This window comes from Rhinopithecus roxellana, chromosome 8, assembly GCF_007565055.1.
Source record: "Rhinopithecus roxellana isolate Shanxi Qingling chromosome 8, ASM756505v1, whole genome shotgun sequence".
Taxonomy (NCBI): Eukaryota; Metazoa; Chordata; class Mammalia; order Primates; family Cercopithecidae; genus Rhinopithecus; species Rhinopithecus roxellana.
Window position 1 is genome coordinate 87,397,524 of NC_044556.1, and position 21,031 is coordinate 87,418,554.

General features: G+C 41.8%; 1 protein-coding gene across 2 annotated transcripts in view; it reads right to left on the bottom strand.

The window, feature by feature from the left end:
- NVL (nuclear VCP like) overlaps positions 1 to 18,753 on the bottom strand; it is a 97,519-nt gene extending 78,766 nt beyond the window's left edge. For both annotated transcript variants that reach the window (XM_030936717.1, XM_030936718.1), the window contains exons 1-4: positions 18,641 to 18,753; positions 14,952 to 15,025; positions 6,302 to 6,354; positions 6,116 to 6,215 (exon numbers count right to left, since the gene is read on the bottom strand). In XM_030936717.1, the coding sequence (XP_030792577.1) occupies positions 6,116 to 6,215; positions 6,302 to 6,354; positions 14,952 to 15,025; positions 18,641 to 18,697 (284 nt within the window). In that variant the 5' untranslated portion in view covers positions 18,698 to 18,753. The remainder of the gene's footprint in view (positions 1 to 6,115; positions 6,216 to 6,301; positions 6,355 to 14,951; positions 15,026 to 18,640) is intronic.
- Between the last annotated feature and the right edge of the window lie 2,278 nt (positions 18,754 to 21,031).

Genomic DNA, 21,031 nt, shown 5'->3' on the forward strand with positions numbered 1-21,031 from the left:
TTTAATAAGTAATGTCTGTCTCCCAGAGTTATCAAAGGATTAAATAAACGCTTGCAAAGTCCTTATGCATTTACAATATATAATAAATGCAAAATATATTATAGTTATATTTATCCTAGCAATAAATAAAATATACAAATTCCCTCAGGCCCAAGGGTCTCATTTGGGGATATCAGATTCAGGTAGAGGAAATATTTCAGCAACCTATAATTAAGCACTCTGAGTAACAAATTCACAAAGTCAACATGACCAAACCATGTAACCAAATGCAACTTCTCCAAGACTGTTCATCAGGGATGAAGGAGCCAATAAATTTCCTGGATCAAAAAAGAAGTATAAATCCTAATAAAGTACAAGCTGAGAATGTAGTCTTAATTCATTATAACTGAAAGTTGTTATCTAATAGCTTCAAGTAACTTCAGGACTCTGTTAGTATTTAAAACTTCTTCGGAAATTATTTAAATAGGCCCGGCACGGTGGCTCACGCCTGTAATCCCAGCACTTTGGGAGGCCGAGGCAGGTGGATCACCTGAGGTCAGGAGTTCACAGAGACCAGTCTGGTCAACATGGTGAAACCCCGTCTCTACTAAAAATACAAAACTCAGCCAGGTGTGGCGGCACATCCTAGCTACTCGGGAGGCTGAGGCAGGAGAATTGCTTGAGCCCAGGATATGGAGGTTGCAGTGAGCCAAGATGGTGCCACTGTGCTCCAGCCTGGCCGACAGTATGAGACTGTCTCAAAAAAAAAAAAAAAAAAAATTTAAATAAGAAAAGGACTTTTTTTTTTTTGTAGAAAGCTTCATATGAATGCAACGAAATGCTGTTATAATTAAGATATTAAGATACAAATTACAGCCTGGGCAACCAAGGGAGACTGTGTCTCTACAAAAAAATTAAAAAATTAGCTGGGCATGCTGGTGCACACCTGTAGTCCCAGCTACTTGTGAGGCTGAGGTGGGAGGATCACTTGGGCCTGGGACGTCAAGACTGCAGTGAGCCATGATTGTGCCAGTGCACTGAAGCCTGGGTGACAGAGCAAGACCCTGTCTCAAAAAAAAAAAATAACCAGCAAATTCTATGTTCATTAAAATTAATCAGCATTACTTGGGAGCAATTCTAATCAATGTAAATAAGGTATATCATTCAACTATTTGGAAAAAAAAAAGTTTTGCCTTACAACTTATGCCCTAAAAAAAGAAAAAAATTCCAAGTGGATTAAAGAGTTAAACATCATAAAGAAAGAAGAAAAAAGTGTAAGTAATTATTTTACACACTCTTGTGAGAGAGGTCTTTCTAAGCATATCAGCATAAACCAAAACGAAAAAGACTGAGAGGCCGGGCGCGGTGGCTCAAGCCTGTAATCCCAGCACTTTGGAAGGCCGAGGCGGGCGGATCACAAGGTCAGGAGGTCGAGACCATCCTGGCTAACACAGTGAAACCCCGTCTCCACTTAAAAAATACAAAAAATTAGCCGGGCGAGATGGCGGGCGCCTGTAGTCCCAGCTACTCGGGAGGCTGAGGCAGGAGAATGGCGTGGACCCGGGAGGCGGAGCTTGCAGTGAGCTGAGATCCGGCCACTGCACTCCAGCCTGGGCGACAGAGCGAGACTCCGTCTCAAAAAAAAAAAAAAAAAAAAAAAAAAAAAAGACTGAGAGATCTGACTACATAAAAATGCAAAACTTCTCTAATCAAAAGACAGTGCAAACAAAAATTAAAAGGGAAGTGGCAACATGGGGAAAGCGGTTGTAACACATACAAAAAGAGGTATATTTTAGGCAAAACACTCCGACAACTAATAAGGAAAATTCAAATACCTCTCAAATGAAATAGAAAAAAACCCATAAAGTGAGTCATTCACAAAACAAATATGAAATAACAAAAAAACTAACCTCAGTAATCATAAAATTACAAAGAAAAATATGATCAAGGCCAGAAGCAGTGGCTCAAGCCTGTGATCCCAGAACTTTGGGAGGCCGAGGTGGGCGGATTGCCTGAGGTCAGGAGTTCAAGACCAGCCTGGCCAACATGATGAAACCCTGTCTACTAAAAATACAAAAACTGGCCAGGAGTGGTGGTGGACGCCTGTAGTCCCAACTACTCCGGAGGCTGAGGCAGGCGAATTGCTTGAACTCGGGAGGCAGAGGATGCAGTGAGCCGAGATCGCACCACTGGACTCCAGCCTGGGTGACAGAGCAAGACTCCGTCTCAAAAAAAGAAAAAAAAAAAAGATCAATATTTTGCCTATAAAAACAGCAAAGACAAATTATAGTATAACTAAGATTGCAGGGATGCAGAGAAATGTGCCCTTTATACAAAGTTGTTGGGAATATAAACTGAGGCAACATTTTTAGGAAGGTAAGTCCAAATGCACAAGCAATCTCAAAAATATCAATCTTTGAGAAATTCCACCTCAAAAATTCAACATAAAAAAAGCGATGTGGGCTGGGCGCGGTGGCTCACGCCTGTAATCCCAGCACTTTGGGAGGCCGAGGTGGGTGGATCACAAGGTCACGAGATTGAGATCATCCTGGCAAACACGGTGAAACCCCGACTCTACTAAAAATAGAAAAATTAGCCAGGAGTGATGGCGGGCGCCTGTAGTCCCAGCTACTCGGGGGGCTAAGCCAGGAGAATGGCATGAACCTGGGAAGCGGAGCTTGCAGTAAGCTGAGATCATGCCACTGCACTCCAGCCTGGGCCACAGAACCAGACTCCATCTCAAAAAAAAAAAAAAAAAAAAAAAGTGATGTGTACAAAGATATATGCAGTAAAGAGTTATTTATTATGCAACAGTGTAACACAAACAAATACTCGTGAATATGGAACTGAAGAAAATTATGATAAATCTAAATGAAAAAGGCTGAGCTACAAACAGTAAAATGGGGCTATCACCCCAAATCCTATAGACATTAAAAGGATGACAAGAGAATATTGCAGAAGCATTATGCCAACAAATTCCACACCTGAGAGAAAATGAACAAATGATTTAAAAATACAATTTATCACAATTGACATAAGGAGAGATGTAAAGAAGAGCTGTATATCTAGCAAAATTAAAATTTATCAAAATCCTTCAGAAAAAGAAGACTCTGGGGGAAGTTGATTCTAGGCCTAGATAAACTGTGGGTGAACACTAATAAATATTCAAAAAAGAATTTCCATAATTTGTTTTCATGAAATAGAGAACAAAAGAACACTTTCCCACTAATATCATGAGGCCGGTGTAACCCTAACACCAAAACATGACCGACATTCCAAAAATGAACAAAAGAAAATTCGGATCAATATGACATACAAATGCAAACATCTGTAGAAAAAGATTAGTAAACTGAATCCAATTAATACACTTTTTTTCTAAAATAAGCCGGGCATGGTGGCAGGTGCCTGTAATCCCAGCTACGCAGGAGGCTGAGGCAGGAGAATGGCTTAAACCCGGGAGGCAGTGGTTGCAGTGAGCCGAGATCACGCTATTGCAGTCCAGCCTGGGCAACAAGAGCGAGACTCCATCTCAAGAAAACAACATCAAACAAATACTTTTTCTTTTTTTTTTTTCTTCAGAGACTAGATCTCATTCTGTCACCCAGGCTGGAGTGCAGTGGCATAATTATAGCTCATTGTAACCTTCAACTCTGGGGCTCAAGCAATCCTCCTACCTCAGCTACCAAAGAAGCTGGGATAGAATCATGCACCGCCATGCCTGGCTAATTTTTAAACTTTCTGTAGAGACAGAGTCTCGCTATGTTGCTCAGGCTGCCAACAATACATTAAAAAGATAACATATCAGGACCAAGTAGTGTTTATCTCCGGAATGCAAGATTGGCTTAATACTGGGAACCAATGTAATTCACCAAATTAATAGACTAAAGGGGAAAGGCCATAATGAGATGTTTCAACAGATGCAGAAAAGCATTTGACAAATGCAGTATCTATTCATGACAAAAATTCTCAGCAATCTAGGAATATTAGGAAACTTCCTCAATCTGACAAAGGACATCTACAAAAAACCCTAAAGCTAATGTCATATTTACAGTGAAATACTACTGAAAATTAAATACTGACCATACCAAATATTAGCAATTTGTGGAAAGAGTAGAATTCTCATAAACTGCTAATGTAAAAGTAAAATGGTACAAATACATTGAAAAATAGTTTGGCAATTTCTTAAATATGCATCTATCACATGACCCAGCTATTCCAATCTTACATATTTAATAAAAGAAATGAAAATACTGTCCACATAAAGACCTGGACATAAATGTTCATCGCAGCTTAATTTGTAATAGCCAGAAACTGGAAACAAACCAACTGCCCAACAAGAGATAAACAGATAGGTCAGGCAAGGTAGTTCACACCCGTAATCCCGGCACTCTGGGAGTCTGAGGCAAGAGAATTGCTTGAGCCCAGTGGTATGAGAGCAGCCTGGAAACATAGTGAGACCCTGTTTCTACAAAAAATCAGAAAATTAACTGGGCATGGTAGCATGCACTTGTATGGGAGAATCACTTGAGCCCAGGAGGTAGAGGCTGCAGTGAGTTGTGATATGCCACTCCACTACATTCCAGCCTGGGCAACAAAGTGAGACCCTGTCTCAAAAAAAACAAAAACAAAAACAAAAAGATAAACAGATAAAATAATTGTAGCATGTCCACACATACTCATCAATAAAAAGCAATGAACTATCAATACACACAACATTGATAAATCTCAAAATCATTATGCTAAGTGAAAGAATGAAAGAATCCAGACTTTAAAAGTATGATTCCAAATAAAATTCTACAAAATGCAACGTAACACACAGTGACAGAAAGCAAATCAATGGTTGCCTAAAGCTGGGTGCTATGGCTCACACCTATAATCCCAACACTTTGGGAGGCTGAAGCAGGCAGACTGCTTGAGCCCAGAAGTTCAAGACCAACCTGGGCAACATGGCAAAACCCCATTTCTACAAAAAATTAGCTAGGTGTGGTAGCATGTGCCTACAGCTACTTGGGAGGCTGAAGTAGAAGAATCAAGTAACCTGGGAAGTCAAGGCTGCAATGAGCTGTGATCAAACTCCAGCCTGGGTGACAGAGTAAAACACTATCTCAAAAAAAAAAAAAAAAAAAAAAAAAAAAAAGAAAAAAGTTTGCCTAGAAACAGGGGTGGAGGGAGAAATGAATTGCAAAGGGGAACAAGAAGACTTTTGATATTTATGGAAAGGTTCGGTATCTTGCTTATGGTGATAGTTCAATGAGTATATACCTACGTCAAAACTTAATAAATTGTACACTTTAAAAACATAGAGCTTGGCTGGGTGGGCGCAATGGCTCACGCCTATAATCCCAGCAGTTTGGGAGGCCGAGGTGGGTGGATCACTAGATGTCAGGAGTTTGAGACCAGCCTGTCCAACATGGTGAAACCCTGTTTCTACCAAAAATATAAAAAAGTAGCCAGGTGTGGTGGCACATGACTGTAACCCCAGCTACTTGGGAGGTTAAGGCAGGAGAATCACTTGAATCCAGGAGGCAGAGGTTGCAGTGAGCCGAGATCGTGCCACTGCACTCCAGCCTAGGTGACGGAGTGAGACTTGATCTCAAAAAAAAAAAAAAAAAAAAAAAAGTAGAGCTTACTGATGTCAATTATATCTCAATAAAGATATTTTTAAAACTCTCAATACTATTTCTTAAACAAAATTAATTGGCACCTTTTTATATATCTGACATTGTGCTTGGGCAGAAGAAGGTAATGAGACAGTACTGTTGGTAATGCAAACAAGTAAGCAAATAATTTCAATGCCATATGATATCATAAGGATTATAACAAATATCTGTAACTAGAAGCTAAGGAAACATTTAAAAAGGGGTCTTAGGCCTAATAAAGGCAGTAACATTTCAACTGATTCTTGAGGGCTGAGTGGGAGTTTGTGAAAGGGAAATGATACTCTAACTCAACAAAACCACAGCCACAGAGAATTTGATCTCTTTGGGGAATAAAGAACATTCAATATGGCTGAAGAGGTTAGGTAAATACTATGCAGGGCTTTGTTGGCAAGGAAGAGCCATTGAAAGTTTTACAAGCAGGAATGTAACGTGACAAGGTTCATGGTTTAAAAAAACGCTGCATTTTGTATACTTACTCATTGTCCTCTTCATCTTGTCTTGCTCTTTTTGCTAAATGTTTATCTTCTAATTCTGTTAAATTCTTAAATTCCTTCTCACTACTAATTATGCTAAATACTGAAACAAAAAGAAAAATGCTATGAGCTAAAACAATTGTTTATATAACTTTATTGATAATTTAGCTCTAACAATAAAAGACTCACCTTTTTCTACCTGAATCCTAAAAGCATTTCTTTTTCTTCGACCATAGTCTATACTGAAAAAAGAAAACAGGAAGTTTAGCATAGTAGTTTCCACCAATATTTTTCCATTAAGTTCAATCTACATGGATCAAATAAATTTGCATGAATATTTCATTATGTTACAGTATAGATGCTTGCCATAAACCTATTTTCAAACTTCTAAGTTTATATATTTACTATTGTGACCCTTTTCCATTTTTTCCTTTTTTTTTTTGAGACAGAGTCTCGCTCTGTCGCCTAGGCTGGAGTGCAATGGCGCGATCTCGGCTGACTGCAAGCTCCGCCTCCCAGGTTCATGCCATTCTTCTGCCTCAGCTGGGACTACAGGCGCCCGCCACCTCGCCTGGCTAGTTTTTTGTATTTTTTTAGTAGAGACGTAGTTTTTTGTATTTTTTTAGTAGAGACGGGGGTTTCACCGTGTTCACCAGGATGGTCTCGATCTCCTGACCTTGTGATCCGCCCGTCTCGGCCTCCCAAAGTGCTGGGATTACAGGCTTGAGCCACCGCGCCTGGCCTATTTTTTCCCTTTTTTTAACTAACCTTCTTTGCTTCAAATATTTTTAAAATTTCAAACTTACTAAAAATATTAAAGAAATAATCTAATCAACACTCATATATTCTTTACCTGTAGTATTCTCAGGCTGCCACATTTACTTTACTTCTGTCCGTATACAGAGATTTCTTTTGGAGGGATAGGGCAGAACCATTTGAAAATAAGTTCTAGGCCAGGCACAGTGGCTCATGCCTGTAATCCCAGCACTTTGGGAGGCCAAGGTGGGAGAATCACTTGAGCCCAGGAGTTTGAGACCATCCCTGCCAACATAGGGAAACCCTGTCCCTACAAAATATAAAAAAATTAGCCAGGCATGGTAATACACGGCTGTAGTCCCAGCTACTCGGGAGGCTGAGGTGGGAGGACAGCTTGAGTCTGGGAGGTGAAGGCTGCTGTGAGCCGTGATTGCACCAATGCACTTGGCTTGGCCAACAGAGCAAGATCTCATCTCAAAAAAAATAATAAATTAAAAAACTAGTAAGAAGAAACTAAGTTACAGACCCTTCATCTCAAAAATTCTCAGCATGTATCTCTATAAAAAAGAATATCTGCAGCCAGGCACCGTGGTTCACACCTGTAATTCCAAAACTTCAGGAGGCCGAGGTGGGCAGATCACAAGGTCAGGAGATCGAGACCATCCTGGCTAACACGGTGAAACCCCGTCTCTTCTAAAAATAAAAAAATAAAAAAATAATTAGCCAGGTGTGGTGGCAGGCGCCTGTAGTCCCAGCTACTCGGGAGCCTGAAGCAAGAGAATGCGTGAACCTGGGAGGCAGAGCTTGCAGTGAGCCGAGATCACGCCACTGCAACCAGTCTGGGTGACAGAGTAAGACTCTGTCTCAAAAAAAAAAAAAAAAAAAATCAGCTGGGTGTGGTGGCGCACACCTGTGGTCCCAGCTACTCAGGAGACTGAGGCAGGAGAATCCTGTGAACCCGGGAGGCAGAGGTTGTAGTGAGCCGAGATTGCACCACTGTACTCCAGTCTGGGCAACAGAGCGAGACTCCATCTCAAAAAAAAAAAAAAAAAAAAAAAGATATCTGCACAGCCACAATACAATTAGCACAAATAAGAAATTTAATATTGGTAAATTATCTAATACATAGTCCACATTAAAATTTCTCAAATTATTTCCAAAAAATGGTCTTTATAGTTGTTTTTCTTTGACCCAGTGTCTAGTCAAGGTTCATGCATTTACTTGGTTGTTGTTTCTCTTTCAACTCTTTTAACTTGCAACCTTTGTGCATGTAATACCGACATTTTTGAAGGATCCAGGCCAGCTAATTTATAAAATGTCCCACAATCTGAATTTATGTCTCCTCATTATTAAATTCAAGTTAAATATTTTTAGCAAGACCATCTGCTAAAAATATGGGTGAAAGTATGATGAGTACAGGATATTAATATAATCTGAAAGTATCTTCTTATAAATTATTTATTAATTTCTTTCTTTTTTTTTTTTTTTTTTTTTGAGGTGGAGTCTCGCTCTGTCACCCGGGCTGGATCAAAACTAACATTACCGAATAACACCCTACACAGATATTCTGTGCCTTTTGAAGTCAAATTGCTTCTTTGGTTTTCCTTCCAAAAACATATAACCTGATTCCAACCATGTGGAAACAGCAGAAAAATCCAAATTGAGGGATATTCTAATATAATAACTACCAGTAATCTTCAAAAATGTAAAGATCATGAAAAACAAAAAAAGGTTGAGGAACTGTTGCAGATTAAAGGAAACTAAAAAGCAAAACAAGCATAATTTAGGGGTTGGATTTCAGTTCTGGAAAAAAAATTCCCATAAAATAACAACTACAAAGAACATTATTGAGACAGGCAAACTCTGAATACGAATGGTGGATTCGATAACATTATTGAATCAAGATTACATTTTCTGGTTTTAATAAATAAACTGTGGTTATATAATAAAAGCCTTTGTCCTTAGGGAATAGATAGTATGCACGGATAAAGGGACATTCTAGGTAGAGTATATGGGTGTTCTTTGTTCTATTCTTTCCATTTTCCTCTTTATAAAAATTCTTGCCGGCGCAGTGGCTCACACCTGTAATCCCAGTACTTTGGGAGGCCAAGGTGAGCGGATCATTTGTGATCAGGAGTTCAAAACCAGTCTGGCCAACATGGTAAAACCCCAATGTCTACTAAAAATACAAAAACTAGCCAGGCATGGTGGTGGGTGCCTGTAATCCCAGCTACTTGGGAGGCTGAGGCAGGAGTATCGCTTGAGCCCAGGAGGTGAAGGTTGCAGTGAGCCGAGATCACACCACCGCACTCCAGCCTGGGTGACAGAGTGAGACTCCATCTCAAAAAAAAAAAAAAAAAATTCTTTATGTTTTTGAGACAGGGTCTCATTCTCTCAGTCAGGCTAGAGTGTAGTTGTGCAATCAGAGCGTGCCACAACCTCGACCTCCTGGTGTCAAGCAATCCTCCCACCCCGGCCTCCCGAGTAGGTACGATGACAGATACGTGCCAGCACACCTAGTTAATTTTTCGATTATTTTTGTAGAGATGGGGGTCTCACTATGTTGTCTAAGCTGGTCTGGGTCAGCTTTTCTTAAATGTGAAATTACATCAAAACACAAAGTTTTAGATGAGGCAAATATTGTACTAAATCATGACCATTTAAAAAGGCAACTTGGGGCCTGGCACGGTGGCTCATGCCTGGAATCCTAGCACTTTGGGAGGCTGAGGCGGAAGGATCACTTGAGCTCAAGAGTTCAAGGCCAGCCTGGGCAGCATGGCAAAACCCTGTCTCTACAAAAAATACAAAAAATTAGCGGGGCATGGTGGCATGTGCTTAGTGCCAGCTACCTGGGGGCTGAGGCGGGAGGATCACTTGAGCCCAGGGGGCTGAAGCTGCAGTGAGCCGAGATTGCGCCACTGCACTCCAACCTGGGTGACAGGGCAAGACTGTGTCTCCAAAAATAATAATAATAATAATAATTAATTAAAAATTAAAATAAAGGGAGAAAGAAAGATGTAAAAATGATTCTTAGCTCGTGGGCCATACAAAACAAGGTGACAGGCAGGAACCGGTTTGAGGGCCATAGTTTGCCAACACCTGGATAAGAGAAGATGGCAGATAGATGTAGGAAGAATGTTTAAAAGCTGAAACAGGCCAGGCGCAGTGGCTCATGCCTATAATCCCAACACACTGGGAGGTCAAGGCGGGAGGATCACTTGAGGTCAGGAATTCAAGACCAGCCTGGCCAGCATGGCGAAACCCTATCTCTACTAAAAATACAAAAATTAGCTGGGTATGGTGGCATGGACCTGTAGTCCTGGCTACTCGGGAGGCTGAGGCAGGAGAGTCACTTGAACCCAGGAGGTGGAGGCTGCAGTGAGCCGAGATTGTGCCGCTGCAGTCCAGCCTGGGCAACAGAGTGAGAGTCTATCTCAAAAAAAAAAAAAAAAAAAAAAAACCTGAAACAGTAGTCCAGACAAGAAATAATGAGGCTCTGGATTAGGCTAGTAATGGTAAGGAAAGGAGAGAACAGGCCTCATGAACTATTTAAGAGACAACAGCAAGGCTTCTTGGTGACTTATTATAGACATGGCAGGGGGATTCAAGGCTAGGTAAAAGGAAGTAGACAACAGATAGATTAACCTGGGTGACTGGCTGAGTAACAGTCATACCATCAACTAAGAAAAAAGGTTACCAACAAAACACAGTTCATAGATTTCAATGGAGTGAGTGGCGGGGATAGAAACAATCTTAGCTGAGTCTTTATTTTTATTTTTTAAAAGACAGGGTCTTGCTCTGTCACCCACGCTTCAGTGCAGTGGTGCGATCGTAGCTCACTGCAGCCTTGAATTCCTGGCCTCAAGGGATCCTCCTGCCTCAACTTTCCAAGTAGCTAGGACCGACTACAGCTGCATGCCACGCTAATTTTTAATTTTTTTTGTAGAGACAGATTCTTGCTATGTTGCCCAGGCTGGTCTCAAACTCCTGGCCTCAAGCGATCCTCCTGTGTCAGCCTCTCTAAGTGCTGAAATTACAGGTGTGAGCCACTGTGCCTTGGCCTTAGACCACTCGTTAAATAAATTCTGATAAAGAGAAGGAAAAATACTACTGGGTGGTAGCCAAAGTGAGGTACACTATTGTTTTAAAAAGCCTTCTGTCTTAGTTTCTCTTCTTTTCTTCCTTCCTAATACAGTTTGGTACTGGTTAGTATAGTGCTACTGTGACAAACACCTTAAAATGTAGAAATGGTTTTGGAACTAGGTAATAGAGGCCAGAGAGCTTTGAGGTGCATGTTAGAAGAAACCTAGATGGCTCTGAAGTGACTGCTGTTAGAAATATGAACACTGCAGGGCGTGATGGCTCACGCCTGTAATCCTAGTATGTCAGGAGGCTGAGGTGGGCAAATTGCCTGAGCTCAGGAGTTTAAGACCAGCCTTGGCAACACGGTGTCTCTACTAAACAACCCTGTCTCTACTAAAATACAAAAAATTAGCCAGGCATGGCGGTGTGCACCCATAGTCCCAGCTACTTGGGAGGCTGAGGCAGGAGAATTGCTTGAACCTGGGAGGCAGAGGTTGCAGTGAGCTGAGATTGCACCACCGCACTCCGGCCTGGGTGACAGAGTGAGACTCCATCTCACAAAAAAAAAAAAAAAAAAAAAAAACAAAAAACAAAAAACGGACACTGAAGGCAATTCTGGTAAGAGCTCAGAAAAACAAGAGAAGAGTTGTATAGGAAGGTTCTATAGTTACATATATATAGAGAGAATGCTAGTAGAAATTTGAATGTTAAGGATGCTTCTGGTGAGGTCTCAGACAGAAATGAGAAGCATGTTATTGGAAATTGGAAGAAAGGCAGTTCATGTTATGAAGTGGCAGAGGACTTGTGTTTTATTGTTTTAAAAGTAGAACTTGTAAGTGATGAATCTGGATATTTCACTCAGATTTCCAAGCAAAGTGCTGAAGTGTGGCCTGATTTCTCCTTGCTGCTTATAGTGAAATTTTACAGTATAAAGAGAGATAAAGAAGGAATTGTTCAACAAAAAGGAAACCAGAACCTGAAGATTAGAAAATTCTCAGTTTATCCACATTGTAAAAAATGAAAAAGCATAATCTAAAAAGGACATCAAGAGTGTGGGGGGACAACAATTTGCCAAAGCGATTACCAGCATATGACTTATGGATTCAGTCAGCCATCTCAGCAGAAGCCAGGAATAGAGACGGGGTTAAAGCAACAGAAACACTGCCAGCTTGGACTAGGGACAGAGATGGGGACAAAATTAAGGAAGGCTGTTGGACATTCAGGAATCTATAGGACAGGGCTAATAAAACTATCCAGCTGTGAACACAAGTTATCCTTTAAGAAAAGGAAAGAATGACCCTTAAGGAGGCTCAAAAGAAGGCAGGGCTGCCACTGCTAACACAGGCCCAGAGGGCACAGGTGTGGCAGGTGGGGCTGTCTCCTCCTAGGTAACAGGGCAGGATCACCACCCTACTGAGCCCACAGGGCAGGGCATCAAGCCAAGGAGGATTACTCTAAAGCCTTAAAATCTAATGACATTTGCCCTGCTTGGTTTTGGACTTGCTTGGGACCCATGACCCTTTCTTTTTTCCAGTCGCTCTCTTTTAGAATAGGAATGTCTAACCTACACCTATGCCTGTCCTGCCATTGTACAATCGTGCATCACTAAACAATGGAGACACATTCTGAGAAGTGTATCATTAGGCATTCTCATTGTATGAAAACAAAAATAAGTAAGAGTGTACTTACACAAACCTAGATGGGCTAGCCTATTACACACCTAGACTACATGGTATAGCCTACTCTGCCTACAAACCTATACAGCGTATTATTGCACTAAATACTATAGGCAACTGTAAAACAATGGTATTGTGTATTTAAACACATCTAAACACAGAAAAGGTACAGTACAAATATGATGTAACAATCTTACGGGATCACCATCATACATGAGGTCCATCATTGATTAAAACATTGTTATACAGGACATGCCTGTATTTTGGAAGCAGATAACTTGTCTGGTTTCACAGGTTAATAGAGGAATTTTGCCCCAGGATAAATCATACTTTGAATCTCAGCCATTACCAATTAATTTATATAACATTATTTTTATTTATTTGTTTCATATTTAGAGATAGGGTCTTGCTCTGTTACCCAGCTGGAGTGTACTGGTGCAATCACAGCTCATTGCAACCTTGAACTCCTGGGCTCAAGTGATCCTCTCATCTCAGCCTCTGGAACAGCAAGGAATACAGGTTCATGCCACCATGCCCAGCTATTTATTTCTATTTTTATTTTGTAGAGACGGGGGTCTCACTGTGTTCCCCAGGCTGGTCTTGAACTCTATGGCCTTAAGCCTCTCAAAATGCTGGGATTATTGGTGTGAGTCCTTCCATCTGGCCTGATTTAGATGATACTTAGATAAGAGTTTGGACTTAAGAGTCGATGCTAAAATGAGTTAAGACTTTTGGGGCTTGTGGAATGGAATGAATGTATCTGCATACGAGGACATGAATTTTGGGAGCCACAGCACAGAGTCCAATAAGCTGAATTGTGTTTCCCTTAAATTCTTACGTTGATGTCCTAACCCCTAGTACCTCAGAATGTGACTATATTTGGGGATAGGGCCTTTAGAAATAATTAAGGTATTCTTGGCCAGGTGGGGTGGCTCACACCTATAACTCTAGCACTTTGGGAGGACGAGGCAGGAGGATCACCTAAGGTCAGGAGTTCAAGACCAGCCTGGCCAACATGGTGAAACCCCATCTCTATTAAAAATACAAAAATTAGGTGGGTGGTTAGCACATGCCTGTAATCCCAGCTATTCAGGAGGCTGAGGCAGGAGAATCACTTGAACCCAGGAGGCGGAGCTTGCAGTGAGCCGAGATCCGCTGCACTCCAGCCCGGACAACAGACCAAGACTCCGTCTTGGAAAAAAAAAAAAAAAAAAATTCAGGAAGCTGGCTGGGCATGCTGGCTCATGCCTATCATCCTAGCACTTAGAGAGGCCAACGTGGAAGGATCACTTGAGGTCAGGTGTTCAAGACCAACCTGGGCAAATACAGAAGGTCCTGTCTCCACAAAAAATAAAACTAAAAATTGTGTTTAAAAAAAAAGAGGCCAGGTGCCATGGCTCACGCCTGTAATCCCAGCACCTTGGTAGGCCGAGGCGGGCAGGTCACCCGAGGTCAGGAGTTTGAGACCAGCCTGGCCAACATGGTGAAACCCTGTCTCTACTAAAAATACAAAATTACCCAGGTGTGATGGCACATGCCTGTAATCCCAGCTACTTGGGAGGCTAAGGCAGGAGGATTGCTTGAACCTGGGAAGCAGAGGTTGTGGTTAGCTGAGGTTGCACCATTGCACTCCAGCCTGGGCAACAGAGCGAAAATCCGTCTCAAAAAAAAAAAAGGAGTCAGAAAACTCAGGGAGATCATACCTGCTGGTAATGGTTTTAATTTTCTTCCTTTCTTTTTTGGGAAAGGATATCATTCTGTCACTGAGGTTAGAGTGCAGTGGCGTGACCACAACTCACTATAGCCTTGACCTCCTGGGCTCAAGTGATCCTCCCACCTCAGTTTCCCAAGTAGGTGGGACCACAGGTGCATGCCACCAAGCCTGGCAAATTTTTGTATATTTTTTGTACAGATGGAGTTTCACCATGTTGCCCAGGGTGGTCTCAAACTCCTGGGCTTAAGCCATCCTCCCACCTCAGCCTCCAAAAGTGCTGAGATTATAGGCATGAGCCATTATGCCTGGCCTGGTTTTAATTTTCTAATGAAGCAGGAAAGGAAGTGATATAATAACATCTCTATCTCTTGACCAGACTGTGAGGTACTAAAAGATAAGCAGCGACCATTTCCCACAGTACAAAAGACATCTTACTGCACATAATAGGTATTTGATAAATGTATGCATAACTGAATTGAGTTCCAAGATTATGGATTGGTGAACTAATGCCAGCAGTTATTGATATCAACTGGAAATTTAAGCAGGATATAAACTTTTAAAATGGTAAAGGGGAAATAAAAATTCAAGGATCTGGAAACTATTTATTTACCTGTACATTCTTTGTAAATCAGATGCTAAGACTCCAATGTCCACATATTTGCCACATTTGTTACCGGTAAGGTACTAAAACAGAAAATATAACAAATATAAAACACTCAATATTTCAAACTCAGTGATTTTAATCAACAGATTGAGCTATCTGAACACATTATACTTTAAGATAAACTTTTCATTAATAAAGCATACCAGAAACGTAAATAAAAGTAACCAATAATTGTCAAGTCTGAAATCAGAAAATTTAATTAACATTATTAATCACTATAACACAATATTATTACTAGCATAGTTACAAGGCAGTAAGTGATGACTTACTTACTAATATCCTAGGTTTCCAAACACCCTAGAACACTGCAATAAACTCATAAGGGCAGCAGGGGAGATTTTAAACTTCAAGGAACACAGTGATATTTGACATCTGTCAGATACTGCAGAACTACTAGCTTGAGGCAATTTAGTTTCAATATTAAATCACCTTTTGGCTGGGCATGGTGGCTCATACCTGTAATCCCAACACTTTGGGAGCTCAGGAGTTCAAGACCACCCTGGGCAACAAAGTTTGACCTCATCTCTACAAAAAAATTTAAAAATTGGTTGGGTGTGGTGGCTTGTGCTTATACTCCCAGCATTTTGGGAGGCCAAGGTGGGAGATCGCTTAAGCCCAGACTTAGAGACTGCAGTGAGCTATGATCGAGCCGCTGCACTCCAGCCTGGATAACAGAACGAGACCTTGTCTCAAAAATAAATAAATAAATAAAATAGCCTGAGCGTGGTGGCTCGCACCTGTAATCCCAGCACTTTGAGAGGCCAAAGCAGGAGGATTGCTTGAGTCCAGGTGTTCCAGACCAGCCTGGCCAAGATGGTAAGATCTCATCTCTACGAAAAATAAAATTAGCCAGACATGATGGTGCATACCTGTGGTCCCAGCTACATGGGATGCTGAGGTGGGAGAATCACTTGACCCCACGAGTTTGAGGTGGTAGTGAGCAGTGTTCACACCACTGCACTCCAGCCTGGGTGACAGAGTGAGACCCAGTCTCAAAAATAAAAAATTAAAATTAAATTAAATTAAATATATAGCTAAGTGAAAATTTATTTAAAATCTTGTGTAAGACTATCTTCAGGCCGTGTGCATAAGGCGTATATGAAACATAAGTAAACTTCATGTTTAACTTGGGTCCCATCCCCAAATATCTCATTATGTATACGCAAACATTCCAAACCCTGAAAAAAATCAATCTGAAACATTTTTTGGTCTTAAGCATTTAGAATAAGGGATATTCAATTTGTACTTTTATAATGAACCGAAGTGAAAGCTATAGAGGAAAACTGATAATGTCAAACGCTGAAAAGCAGTCAAGTGTGAGGACAGAGAAGAGGCCACTAGATCCAGTAATTAGGAGTCACTGCTCAGAAACTTGAATAAAGTGAAGGAGCAAGTTGTGGGATGCGGGAACATCCAGAAGAAGAGTAATTCAGAGTGAGCGAACAACGAGAACAAAGGTCCTGTGCTTGGCATGTTTGAGAAGGTCTGTGTGGTTGGGACAGGAGACAAAAAGTAAACTAGGACAACAGAGGCCAGAATATGCAGGGCTTTTTTGACTGGGTTTTACTCAAGATATCTGTGACTCCACTGAAAGGATTTGAGCTGGGCTATGGCAAGCTCTGATTTTTCCTTTTTTTTTTTAAATTATACTTTAAGTTCTGGGATTCATGTACAGAACATGCAGGTTTGTTACACAGGTATACAAGGGCCATGGTGGTTTCCTAGACCCATCAACCTGTCATTTACATTAGGTATTTCTCCTAATGCTATCCCTCCCCTAGCCTAATTTTTCCTTTTAAAACGATGTCTTGGCCACGCCTGTAATCCCAGCACTTTGGAAGGCTGAGGCGGGCAGATCAACTGAGGTCAGGAATTCAAGACCAGCCTGGCCAACATGGTGAAACCTCGTCTCTACTAAAAATAGAAAAATTAGCCAGGCGTGATGGCATGCACTTGTAATCCCACCTACTTGGGAGGCTGAGGCAGAAGAATCGCTTGAACCCAGGAGACAGAGGTCGCAGTGAGCGAAAAAAAAAAAAAAAAAAAAATTAGATGTCTCTGGCTGCTCTGTGGGGAATAGGCTTTAGGTAAAAGCAGAATCAGAAAGACCAGTTAGGAGGCTATTGCAATAGTATAAGGTAGAGATGATGGTTTGGACTAAGATGGTTATACGGAAAGACAGTAAGAAGTACTTGGAATATATTTTGAAAGTAAAGCAAACCAGGCTGTTGATGGATGGTATACAGGAAATGAGACTCAGAATGATCCTTAAGGCTTTTGGTCTTAACAACTGGACAAACGGTGGTATCATTTACCGAGATACAGAACACTAAGAAAGGGCAGGTTTGAAGGAAGAAAAAATTACAAGTTCCACTTGGCCATTTTAATTTGGAGATACGCTGACTAGGCAGCTGGATATATCAATCTGTACTTCAAGATAAAATCTGGACGGCAGATACAAATTTAGCAGTCATAAATATATAGAGGACAGGACAGCAGCTTGCACCAGTAATCCCAGCACTTTGGGAGGCTGAGGCCCGATCGTTTGAGCCTAGGAGTTAAAGACCAGACAGAGTAACATAGTGGAACCCCGTCTCTACAAATGATAATAACAATAATAATAATAAATTGGCCAGATGTGGTGGTGCACACCTGTAGTCCCAGCTACTGGGGAGGCTGAGGAGGGAGGATTGCTTGAGCCAGGGAGGCCGGGGGTGCAGTGAGCTATGATTGTGCCCATGAACAGCCACTGAACTCTAGCCTGGGCAACAGAGCGAGACTGTGTCTCAGAAAAATAAAAATAAAATGAAATAAATATATAGATAATAGAATATGTAGACACTATTCAAAGGTTATTAGACTAAATGAGATCACATAGGAAGTATGGATAGATAAGAAAGGTGTATGAGGAAAGAGGAGGAAGGGGAGGTAAGAGAACAGGGCTCAGAGCACTTCCAACATTTACAAGTTGGTAGGAAAAGATGGGTCCGAAAAGGAGATTGTTTAGGGGCTGGTGAAGTGAAAGAAAAACAAGGAGAATGTGTAGCTCACCAATTCCTAAGTGAAGAAAATTCTCTCCCGCCTTTTAACTCAGACTGCTTGTTTACATTCTAAGGTATTTGCCCACACTGCTTTTTACTGATGGTCATGAAAATGAGAAAACCGTAGGCAAAGTGCCTGTTACTGTTGCCAGACCCATGTTACCTCGTTTTAGTGTGTAAGTTCCTTGAGAGCGGAAATTAACGTATTATTTATGCCACCCCTTCTCAAGGACCTCTTACAATGCGAGCGTTTGAAGACCATTCCTGTACTAAATTCACAAGTCAAAGAGGTTAAAATTCAAAGGTTAATTCCACTCTACTGAATGATCTGCGCTGAAGACGACCAGACATCCTCGACAGCCCCACCAAGCTGCACCCTCCCACCGTCCCCGGTTTCTCCTGAGACTCCGCACCAACGTGGGTAGGGAAGGCCCCGGCACCACCAACGAAGGAGGAACAGACGCACGCCCAGACCCAGACTGGGGAAAGAAGACTAGTTGAGTTCCACGTGGACGCCACCCGAAAAAAAGGGGAGTGGCACCCTGGGGCAGTGATCGGGGCCCTGGGCGAGACCGAGCGGTGCAGAATACACACCTGGATGACTCGTTGCTTCAGTTTATTATCCACGAACCGGGCCGGTCTAGGCTTCATCGTGTGGGTCTTCCAAGCCACAGCTCGGACCGCCAGCTCCCAGTCAACCGGGGGCCTCGTAGGGGTTGCCCACCGCGATCGCCGGGCCAGTTGCACCTGAAAAGCCCCCCTCCTGGGGCCTAGCCCGCGCCGTTTCCGTCAGAATAAAAGTAATGCGAATGAGGGGGAAAAAATTCCGAGGAGCGGGAGAAGACTTGCAAACCTCAGGGAGTTTCTAGGGCCCTTATTTTGCAGGCCTGCCCAGTGGGCCCTGGAAGATTAGGACCCCTTTGAACGCGCTCAACTTTATTGGTTCCCCGCCGGGCGAACCAGGCTGGAGGAAGGAAGTTCCTACCCGCGTGCAGCGTGCGGACACGCTGTCAACGGTGTCGGCTGGGAAAGTTGGTTTGCTTTCCTCAGGCGTTCCAGCCACACCTCGTTCTGGTACAAAGCTAGTCTTCGCAAAGCCAGCGACGGTAGATAATTGGAGTGATAAAATCAGGGTAAAAACACACCACCAGCTGTTGCTTGCTTTCCTCACGTAGTTACCTTACATTTTAGAGGCCCAACAAAAGGGCTAGGTGAAAAAGAAAAGGAAGGACGGATTTATCCTTATAACTGAGGATAACTAAGTCATTTGTTACTTTTAGAACTCGTTTTACTTACGCTGTTATCATCGGCAGGTAATTTGTTGAATATATCCAGTGCAAGACTCCTTGGCCCAGAATTTTATCGAACATTTGTATTTGCCTCAAGAAGTTTATCCTGCACTTAGGGAGACACAAAGGGACAGTTACCAAGCACTAAAAAAAAAAAAAAAAAAAAAAAGATACAGGCTTTAGTTTCTGTCTTCTTGTTTATTTCTACCGTGTTTTGAGTATTCTTATTTCAGGTCCTACTTGGCTGATGACAAGGTGAAGTGCAGTATATTAAGGGGCAGAGGGGAGGAGAGAAAATGGAATTAAGAGAATCACACACAAGGGTGTGAGGCCGGACGAGGTGGCTCTCACCTGTGATCACAGCACTTTGGGAGGCCAAGGCGGGCAGATCACTTGAGGTCAGTAGTTCACGACCAGCCTGGCCAACATGGTGAAACCTTGTCTCTACTAAAAATATAAAAATTAGCACTGAATTAAGTATTAGATTTCTCACCCAAAATATTGGTCCCTTTGGTTGCAACTTCATTTCTTACTTCTTCACTATATGTACTGTTTTATTTTTATTTTTTTTAGTTGTGGTAAAATATAAGAACATTTACAATCAAACATTTTAAAGTGTGCAGTTTAGTGATATTAATACATTCATAATATGCAAGCATCACTGCCATGTAGCTCCAGAACTCTTTTCATCTTGTAAAACCGAAACTCTATACTAATTAAAAAATAACTCCCCATTCCTCCCTCCCCTCAGCCCCTGGCAACTGCCATTCTACTTACTGTCTTCATGATTTTGACTACACTAGCTTCCTCGTATATGTGGAATCTTCCCATATTTGACTTTTGTGAGTGGCTTGTTTCTTAGCTTAATGCCCTCATATAGCATGTGTTAGAATTTCCTTCTTTTCTTCTTTTTTTTTAGAGGGAGTCTTGCTCTGTTGCCCAGGCTGGAGTGCAGTGGCACAATCTCGGCTCACTGCAACCTTCGCCTCCTGGATTCAAGAGATTCTAACACCTCAGCCTCCTGAGTAGTTGGGACTACAGGTGTGTGCCACCATGCCTGGCTAATTTTTTGTATTTTTAGTAGAAATGGCATGTTGCCATGTTGGCCAGACTGATCTCGAACTCCTGACCTCAGGTGATGCACCTGCCTTGGCCTCCTAAAGTGCTGGAATTACAGGTATGAGCCACTGCACCTGGCCTTTCCTTCACTTTTAAGGCGAGTAAAATTTGACTCTTTTGCCATTCTGCCTCTTGCCATGGGATGACACAGCAAGAAGGCTCTCACCAAATAACAACTTCTTGATATGGGACTTTCCAGCCTCCTTGCATTCATTTGACAAGTGTTTATTGAGTGCCTACCAGTTTCAGTCTCTGCTCTGTGCTTTAGGCTTATGGGGAAAGGTGGAAGAATTATAACTAACTTTTTATAACATTTTAAAAATTAGATTATTTATATGCTTGATTAAATGGTAGGAAAGATTCTCTACAGCATATAGTACAAATGTAGTCAATGCTTAGTAATTTTTAAAATGAAATGTAATTCTTTGCATGCCAAATGTCCAACATAGAACGAAAACACACTGAGGCCGGGCATGGTGGCTTATGCCTATAATCCCAGCACTTTGGGAGGCAGAGGCAGGTGGATCACCTGAGGTCAGGAGTTCAAGACCAGCCTGACCAATGTGGTGAACCCCTG